This window comes from Aplysia californica, unplaced genomic scaffold (genome assembly GCF_000002075.1).
Source record: "Aplysia californica isolate F4 #8 unplaced genomic scaffold, AplCal3.0 scaffold00079, whole genome shotgun sequence".
NCBI classification, from domain to species: Eukaryota; Metazoa; Mollusca; class Gastropoda; order Aplysiida; family Aplysiidae; genus Aplysia; species Aplysia californica.
The window spans coordinates 1335168-1344467 of NW_004797349.1; the positions used below are offsets into that span (position 1 = coordinate 1335168).

The following is a 9300-nucleotide window of genomic DNA, read 5'->3' on the forward strand; positions in this document are numbered from 1 at the left end:
ACGCAGGCTTACAATCACATGCTTAATATAAATGAGCAGCAATATAAACAATAATGTTAAGCTAGATACAAACTCAATGTTATTCTGTTGCATGCTCTAAGGTCATATTAAGAATATTTATACAGGATGGTTAAGATGGAAGAATTTTTATGGATGATGGTAAAAATGACCTTCTGTATCTTTCGTTGTTACTGATCAGAAGCGTAGGTCTTTTACCTAAAGAGTTGAAAGGAACATGTGCACAACACTCAAAACTGTTTCATTGCCACATATACCCTGTTCACCCCTTTCGAGCCACAGTCATAAGCAGTCACAAGCACTGATTACGTAAGTTAACTATTACACTGGTTGAGCCTACCTCACAAATGTGAGGGGAACTAACTTCTAATAATCTCCTAACTGCTGCAAATGCTTGTTTTTTTTTCCTCGACTTTTTACAGTCCTATAATAAGATCGTTACCTCGATTATGACACTGGCTCCTGGCCGCGAAAAGCTAGACAAAAACAGCCAAATTTGAAAAAAAAAATTGACAATTGTCATGTATTACTTGTAGTATTGACATCTCTTCCTCCCTGTTTTTTGTTTGTGTATTCATATCTAAAGTTAAATTTTGTGTTAGTTGGAATTAATGTTTAATGAGATACTTTCCGGATTATTTTTGCGGTTGAACTTGCAATATGAATTCAGAATTTGTTTTTATTCCTTATTCAGTGTTGCTGCCTCGAGTACGATTCTTGTGTGATATGATTATGACATCTCTATCTGGTTCCTTGTCTCACTTTGATTACCCAGTCAAACAAGTCAGCCTTCGCCCCTGGTTCCCGAGTTGTTCTATGTCTTGTATTTCTTCTAAGGGCCCGAATTTGTTCTGTACAGGTATTCTGAATTTATCTTGCATTCCTTTGTTTGACTGGAGTAATGCCATGTTTAGTTTCATATTCTTGTTCCTGCTCTTTGTGTTCTTTTAATCTGATTCTAAATTTTCCCACCACTGGTAAGCCTGCATGGTCTCTGTAACAGTCTGCTCCTGGGCACGTTTTGACATTTAGCATCCCTTTTATGTATCTTTTATTGATACATACATATATACATACACGAAACCAATATTTTCTCTATTAATAAGGATGTAGTAACCACAAAACCTAATGGAAAATCTACTAATGCATATATACAATATTCAGTGTATGAATTGTAAACCCCATTTTATCAGCAGATTCACTCTTGTGCAAAGGAATAGAGCACCAAATATCGAGTAAAATATTGGTGCTTCCTAAATGTCTTTGTGTTAAGAATTTCTAAAGCTTGCATGCATTTTATGGGGCAGATGATGCCTAAATTGCTTAGTTCATGATCCCAAGTTTAAATTAAACTTTAGTTAGGATATTTATTTCTATCCATGCTGTCTGTTCCGCTTTGATTCCAATTCATTTGTATTGCTGTACTTTAGAAATTTATTTAAATGTTGGCTTTCACCCTTTGACTAGCCCATTACCATGAAGTGGTATGTATGAGCTGGGGGGGGGGTTTGTAGCTTTGTTGTTCTGTGAAATATTTATTCTTTTTGTCTGGTCCAGTAGGAAGTAGGGATCGAAACTTCTAGAGCTATGCTGCTCAAATGCTGGTGTGTAGTGGTTCACTATTTATTTTGTCACAGCTGGATCATTCGGAGAGTCTGTAGTTGAAATTCTGCTAAGAAATTCCACAAAATATGTTGTCAGTAGGCTAAAGATTGTCCGGTTTTTTTTCTTTTGAGAGAGAACTCATTTTGTCTTTCTTTTTTATTGTGTTTTGTTTGGTTTGAAAACTGTCTTGCCCAAGACCCATTCATCTTTCAAGATCCGTTTTGGTGCTAGCTTTGCTAATCTAAATCCCTTTCTGTGTGAAACAAAGTAATCTCTGCTTTCAGCTGTTCCTGTCTAGATTTCCTGCTTGGCACATGTTTCTGCTGTCACTTCTGGTTTGTTTGAGGGTCCGAAGATTTATTGCATCTCCAGGTATGGATCTTTATAGGATCAATGCTGATGTAGTGGGAGATTTATCTTACTTGTGGCATGTCTTAGTTCTGATAACATTTCCTAGGTCTTACAGGATTAACTCTAAGTCATAGAAAATTCTACATTTCTAGCTTTTGAAAGGTAATTGTTGAAAATACTGGTTGCATGGTCGATGGCTGTTTTGGCTGCTTTTATTTTGGCTTCATAGTTTGTGCATTATTCTCCCCAAGTTCGCCATAATTTGTGGAAACTTCCTCGTGGGCACACTTATTTATAAATTAAGATTTCATGTGGAAAAGTTAGAGTATATGAAGATTTCCAAATAGACGCATAGTGTTTGAAAATTTTCTTTAGGGCTTTTACAATAGAACACATATCCTTTCTGTGGTCTGTTTTAATTTCTGTATGTTGTGCTTTGATTTTTCAGGCTTCCATCTTTAGATCAAAAAGTTAATGTGGAAAAATTTCATTTTAAAATAACAAAAGATAATTTTCTTGTTTACTATATAGATTGTATTATTAGTATGTTCACTCTCTTCCTGTTTCTAGGAACAAATAAGATATGCGACGCATGTGGAAGCGTCAGGAAAAGGTATGGCTTTTGGTCTTAAGTGTGGGTGTGAAGCATACATGTATTATACATTAATAGGACTGATTAGTGACAAAAACTTTGAGTAAATGTGTGAAACACAGGAAAACCTGGTGTAAGGTAACGTCACAACATAAGTATAGTATCATGCTCTCGATCATGATTAATCTTTTTCTTTTTTTTTTTCCAGATGCCCTGAGAAGGTTTGATACATGTCTTCACAATGTTACGTCGCCAGAGAAAGAGAGTAGCACCTTTGGATGGCAGCATCACAGTTGAAGTTCGAGAGGGGAGGCATCTTAGAGTGCAGCACTTCAATGCATGCCCAAGGGATGCTAAATTTGAAAATGAGATGCAACTGTACATACAATACAGGCAAACGGGAATTCGGTCTTCCGGTCCTTTAGTGATGTCACGGAAGCCTGTGAGTAACTTAAAAAGAAAATCAGTTGACTGTGGTGATGAGAGACTTCAAAATTCTCATCCGAATTTCATTCAAGACAAGAATGAAATGTGTTCTGGGAAAAAAACCATTGGGTTGGATAAAGTAGCTGCATGTGCTACTGATGATGCGGTGGTGTCCTTAAAACGTGATCCTGAGAGCCCTAAAAGTGGTACTAGAATATTGGACAGTGCATCTCTTTCAAGCAGTGTGTTTTCTAGTCCATCTCACCAGACAGCATCAGAACATGTTAGATCTGCATCGAGTGTTCAGTTAGCTTTACATGTCAAAAATCAACAACAACAACAGCAGACATTGATTCAAAAGATTCAGACAAGCCTCCCAGCTGATATTGCTGAGACTGAATCTGAAAGTAAAGATCAGAACAGTTGGACCAATGTACCAGAGTCGACAAAAGAGAATGTTGGGGATGGTCTTGCACAGGACAATATAGTAGCACTTAGCTCTACGGGTCCATTCACTCTAGAGGCAATGACAAATCAAGTTTCTGTACATTCCACTTCTGTAAATAGCCAAAGCCACAAGACAGGCCAGGACCCTCAGCCACCAGCTCCTGAAGACGGGGCCAACAATGTGGATTCTGTTGAACCTACAGTGCATAAGGATTTAGCATTGTTTTTCATTCATGGTGTTGGAGGATCTTCAGACATTTGGTGTGCTCAGACAAAATATTTTTCTGATCTGGGCTTCGAGGTTATTCTTCCTGACCTAATAGGTCATGGCTTTAGTGGTACCCCGAAGCAGGCTAAAGCTTACCACTTCAAGGAAATCGCTGCTGACTTGGAGAGCCTCTTTGATAAATACTGCAAAAGAAAAAATGTCGTCATTGGCCATTCATATGGGTAAGAGTAAAACAGATGGAAATTTTCAAAATTCGTTTTTGTAATATTGCAATTCAAAAGAAATTATGCAGGGTTTTTTTGTTTTGTTTGGGGGTTTTATTTTATTTTTTTATTTTTTTTTTGGGGGGGGGGTTCCATGTATGTACTACCTATACTGCATAACTACATGTATGCTTATTGCCAAAGGAAGGCCTCTTTTAACATAAATGGTTGGTTACTAGTTATAACAATTGCGGTACTCCCATTGCTCTTCTGTGCCTCACTAAAAATCTCCGACAGAGTTTCTTTATTGAGATTACCAACACCATCTAGTTACAGTAACATATAACTCTTTTAAAAAAAATTCTTAGTAGCTAATGAGTCCTGTCAAGATGATCGAAAAGTAAGGAACCATTGTGCAGTGCCTTATAAAGAATAAGAAGAGCTGACTTTGAAAGAAAAGGAAAATGGGAACTTTTTTTTTCCAATTGATTCCTTAATATTTACAGCATGTGAAAATTGCAATTTGATCAGGTGTCAGTGACTCCAAAGTACACTTACAGGAGGATGCTGTTGTGAAGAGAAAAAGCATAATATTTTCTGAACTTTTAAAGAAATTGTGTTGGCTGTCATTTAAGACTCCCTTCAGCAAAGAAATCAAAGCTGATCACACAACATAATTGTGTGCATGATGTTTCAAAGTATTTTTGTATGGCTTGTCTCAGTTATTCTTATTACCAGTATGTATGTTTTTCTTTATGCCTTCCAGTGCATCTTTTGCATCACATCTTGGGCGCTATCGCCCTCGGAGAGTCTCAAAGTTAATTCTCATCAGCGGTGGACCTCCTACTCCTCTTGCCCCTCAACCAGGAGTGTTCAGTCTACCAACATGCCTTCTTACGTGCATCAGTCCTTGTCTTAGGAGGGGTTTCTACAAGTAAGTACCTTTTCCTTTGACTACTACCGCGGACTGTAGTCTATATAACTGCATCAGCTTGTTCCTCACAATAATAATGTGAAATAAACCTTTTTTATTCTACATTACTGTTCGTCATGTATAGAACACATAGTTGGATAAACACAGATAGACTTGACAGAAAGAATTTGATTATAAATCATATGCTCATTAAATAAGCCACACCAACTCTCTCATGGCAAGCACCATCATCTAAAAGTTACCCTTTTTTTTTTTCACAGTCAAAATTTAAAAAATTTTAGTACTCTTGAATTGCCACTATTAAAAAGGTCTCTAATCTCACTATCATTCATCTCAGTTACATCGTCTCCATCATGTCTCCATCATGCAAGTCACACAGTTTGTCAGATTGTTCTCTTGGTCGGCCCCACAGTTTTTTTTCGTGGGGGGGCTTTTGAACCTTATCCGTACACCCTGGGGTCATTTTGTACCCCCGGGGTTGTATTCTTCTCATTTTAGAATACTTCGAGTACGAAGATCTCTTTGAAACTTTTAGTATTTCTCAAAAAATCATTTTGACAAAACTGCTATGCAAAGGGTACGGATCGGATTAACAGTTATTTCCTCTTTGGAAAGTGGTGGCACAGAGTTCCCCACGTCGTATGGATACTATAGTAAAATACCATGTACGGAGAGGGTTAAAATCCTAATTTTTGTATGTCATTGGGCAGTCATTGATAAGAAGCCTCATCTTTTTAGGTAGAAAGTTATATCTTATATATACTTTATACTAATTGATCTTCAAAGTAAGATTTGTTGGGGGGTTTTCAATGACATGCGTAACAGTTGGCAAGTACATCCTCAAAGTCAGATGATTATTTGCCCTAGAAAACTCCCCAGGGATCAGTCATTGATAAAAGATGTAAATTCAATGGGATGAGCCTTCAGTCGAAGAATAGAAATATGAGACATCGAAAACTCTCAACATCTCACTTGACGTGACTGATTGGTATAGTAAGAGAAAGAAGTTACTTTGAGATTAGCATTGTTTTCTAGTTTGTTGATCTAATTTTGTGACTACTAATTATTGATGCTGTTAGAAAAAGGAGTACCTTCCAGGTTTTTCTACTGATCTCTTAAGTAGGTGTCAAACAGACTTTAAACTAATTTTTCTTGCGACAGTTACTAAATATGTAAGTTACATTGTGGAAGAGGAGGTGCTCCTTTAACTTAACTTGTTGAAAATTAAGGATCCACTAGCATCTTTGTAAGGTTAAACAAGATTTCACACTAACAAGTGAAACATAAGATGTAAAAACTTAATGTTTTACAGGCATCTTTGTATCATGAAAGCAGAATTTCTATCAATAGATACAAATTTATTTTTAAGTTTATGTGATTTAGTCAGAAAGCCAGTCACATAAAGAAGACTTAAGCGGAGCACAAAGAGAACCCTTGCTCACGATAAAAGTGAGCGCGTTGGGACACACGTGTGAAATGTCACTCAAAAGTTGCTTGTTGCGCACACACAGCATGCTCTCTTTATGGCGCCTGAGATTTCAAGCGATGCTTGAAAGGCGCAAAGAATCAAAAGTTAATTCTTTTTGGCTTGCAAGCGTGTACTTGGTACCGACCCCCATTGTTGTCTGGCTGTCTGGTCACAACTTGTGTGGTTCAGAATGTATTTTCTCTCAGTCTCAGTGACAAAAGCACCAAAATTGATGTCGAGTCTTTGGTATCAGCCGTGTTTAAAAAACCTGCAATTAGGGACAAGAGAAGGAAAGACCACGCAGATGTACTTGAATGTCTCTTGGCTCATTCTCAGGTAGGACTGAAAACGAGAAGGGCTTTTAAGTAAAGGAAACAAATGGTGATATTCACCTTCCACTCGCCTCCTTTTATTTATCTCATGAACCCCCCCATTCTTTTGCGATTTCCTCGGATAATTTTCGGCAAAACACTGTCTAGCAACAACAGTTCGTCTTCACTCGAATCCGCCATGGCGCCAAATGCCCAAGTTATGATCAGTCGCAACCGCGATTTGCAATCTATCTTTGTGTACACCTCAACGACAAGCAAGCGCTTTCTTCCCTAGAGCTCGCTTTATCGCGCTCGCTTTTATCGCGAGCAAGCGTTCTCTTTGTGCGTACCTTTACACAGGAAACTTTGCAAATAGTTTGATAGAAATAGCACTACTCCTAATCTATCAGTCTTGAATTAAGTTTGAATTTGAATGGCTCACCACCTACCTGCCTTACATTTGTCCTATAAAAGAGGAATTTTAAATTGCTGTTTCAGCCTGTTTCAACAGGGGAGGCCAACCCAGATGATACAACAACAAAAAATTTTAATGTTTCTATTTCCGTTTAAAGAAAAACTCACCTTCACACTTCAACCACAGTTGTGTTCTGTCTTTAATCATTGCAGAGGAGCCTTCCATAACAAAAGAACTCCGGTGTTGCCCAAAGAAGAGGCATTTAACATCCCAACCTACGTCCTTCAGAATACAATGAATGGACAGGACTGGCCAGAAGGGGATGAGATTTTCCATAACTGGCTCACCTGTCCTTGCCTCTTGGTCTACGGGTCCGAGGACAAACTTGTGTCGCTGAAGGAAGAACAGGAGATGGCAGAGGTACAAACCACGTATGATTCAATGTCAATACGAGTAAATCGGTCCACAAGAGAAAGTTGTCACACTTTCTGTGTGTCAAAATGGCTTTGTAACTTAGACATGTCAAAGCATGTTAAAAGCAGAATATGTGAGGCATCATGGTGAAATCAAGCGCTCGTCAAAAAAATGAAATATGAGAAATCTGCATTTTTCTGCCAGTTTGTCAATTTTTATCAAATTTTTATTAACCTTTTATTTGTCTAATTAAAAACATTATATCGGTATGGATTTTACAGAACAATTTTGATTAAAGGCACAAATATTGCAGATTTCTGTTTCCAAGAACTCTCAATATATACGGAAGTTGCCGAACTTTGGCAACCATTTTCTTGCTAATTTTACCTCTAAAACCAGTCGATCCTTACCTTCTTTATAAACAAATATCTCAACTTCTATTCAAGACAGATGGATACTTCTTTCCTGAAAAGCATGTCGAATGAAAAAGCTTTTAGCTGATACCAATAACTCTATATGCCCAAAAATTGACAAGCGCCTGGTTCCACCGCGTCGTGACACATATAAACTCATTCCATGTATAGTATAACGGTTTTATCTGCACTGCATGACGCTGCATGATGATGATGTTCTTGTCAACACCTGGTCTATTTACTGCAAATGTATGTATGTGTGTATTTCTGTATGTCTGTAATGTATGTGAACACTTTTGTGTGTGGGTGTATGTGAGTGGGTGAGTGTGCATTGAGATGCATGTGTGTCTGTATATTTGTGTGTGTGTGTGTGATATGTTGTGTATTTGTGAGTGTGAACATTGTGCATGTTTATATCATGAAGGCAATGAGGAAATAAACCAGAACTACTCGAGTTTTAAATTCTAAACATTTGTTTACATTTTTTATATTCCACTCTGTCCTCAGACAATCTTTGACTCACATCTAGAAGTCATACAGGACGCCAGCCACATGGTGATGATGGAAGCCCCTGATGACGTCAATCAGCTGATACATGCATTCATCTTACAATCCTCCAGCCTCGTCAGCCCAACAGCTCGCAATAACAACGCAACGACCAACGCAAGCATCTCTGACACACCCCGGGAACCTCCACCTCCTTTGAGCCAAAGGTCAAAAAGCAGACTTTCGCAGAGATCCCTAAAATCTGGTAAAGGGCAGAGATCTCTACCACATAATTTGTTAAGTAAAAGTTTTAAGACGTAGCACAATATTATATTTCGGCAGCTTGCCATGAGAATGGCTTTATTCAGACCTATGACAAATTCAAACTGAGCCACGTTGGCATTCCTCACACAATGGCATACTGTCAGGTCATGAAATGGTGTAAATACTCAGACAAATTTCCAAATTATATTTAAATCTTTATCGTTTATGTCAGGGAAAAAACAAAGTGTCGCAAGCAATCCACGTAAGTTTGTTTGGATGTTTTTTACACCAGAGACAAAAAACTAGTTTTTGATTGTGATATTCATATCAGGAATCATGAAAAGCAAGAAAATGTAAGCTTTGACTTTGACTATAGCATTAAACTGCATTTTTGTGATGTTGAAAGGTGCATCTTTGACAGAGCCTTGGGAGGGTGTAAAAATAGAAAATTCAAAAAATTTGGACTTACACGGATTGCTTGCAACAGCTGTGATATCTGGAAAGTTTTTTTCGATCCTGTGAAAACTGTGATAAAATTACCTAGGCCAATACCCTAGTGTGTTGACAATATGTGTTGTTGGTTTCTCGTGATATACATTACTGTAAGAATAACGTGCTTGTGTTTCCCTCAACCCAAAGTTTGGATGACAATGGATCTCCCCATACAAGATTAAAGCATCTTGGTCAATGAAAAGCTGAGCTCAGCTTTACTGTGCTAACACAT

The 9300-nt window shown here is 37.8% G+C and overlaps 1 protein-coding gene across 3 annotated transcripts in view; it reads left to right on the forward strand.

The window, feature by feature from the left end:
• Positions 1-8816, forward strand: part of LOC101852461 — a 12779-nt gene extending 3963 nt beyond the window's left edge. Inside the window, exons 2-6 of one of the 3 annotated variants that reach the window (XM_013080247.2) lie at positions 1908-1995; positions 2775-3889; positions 4638-4805; positions 7212-7419; positions 8334-8816. In XM_013080247.2, coding sequence (XP_012935701.1) covers positions 2808-3889; positions 4638-4805; positions 7212-7419; positions 8334-8633 — 1758 coding nt within the window. In that variant the 5' untranslated portion in view covers positions 1908-1995; positions 2775-2807 and the 3' untranslated portion in view covers positions 8634-8816. Of the gene's footprint in view, positions 1-1745; positions 1996-2774; positions 3890-4637; positions 4806-7211; positions 7420-8333 lie in introns of those variants that run through there. The other 2 variants (XM_013080246.2, XM_005094299.3) reach the window with 2 other exon arrangements.
• The last annotated feature ends 484 nt before the right edge of the window (positions 8817-9300 follow it).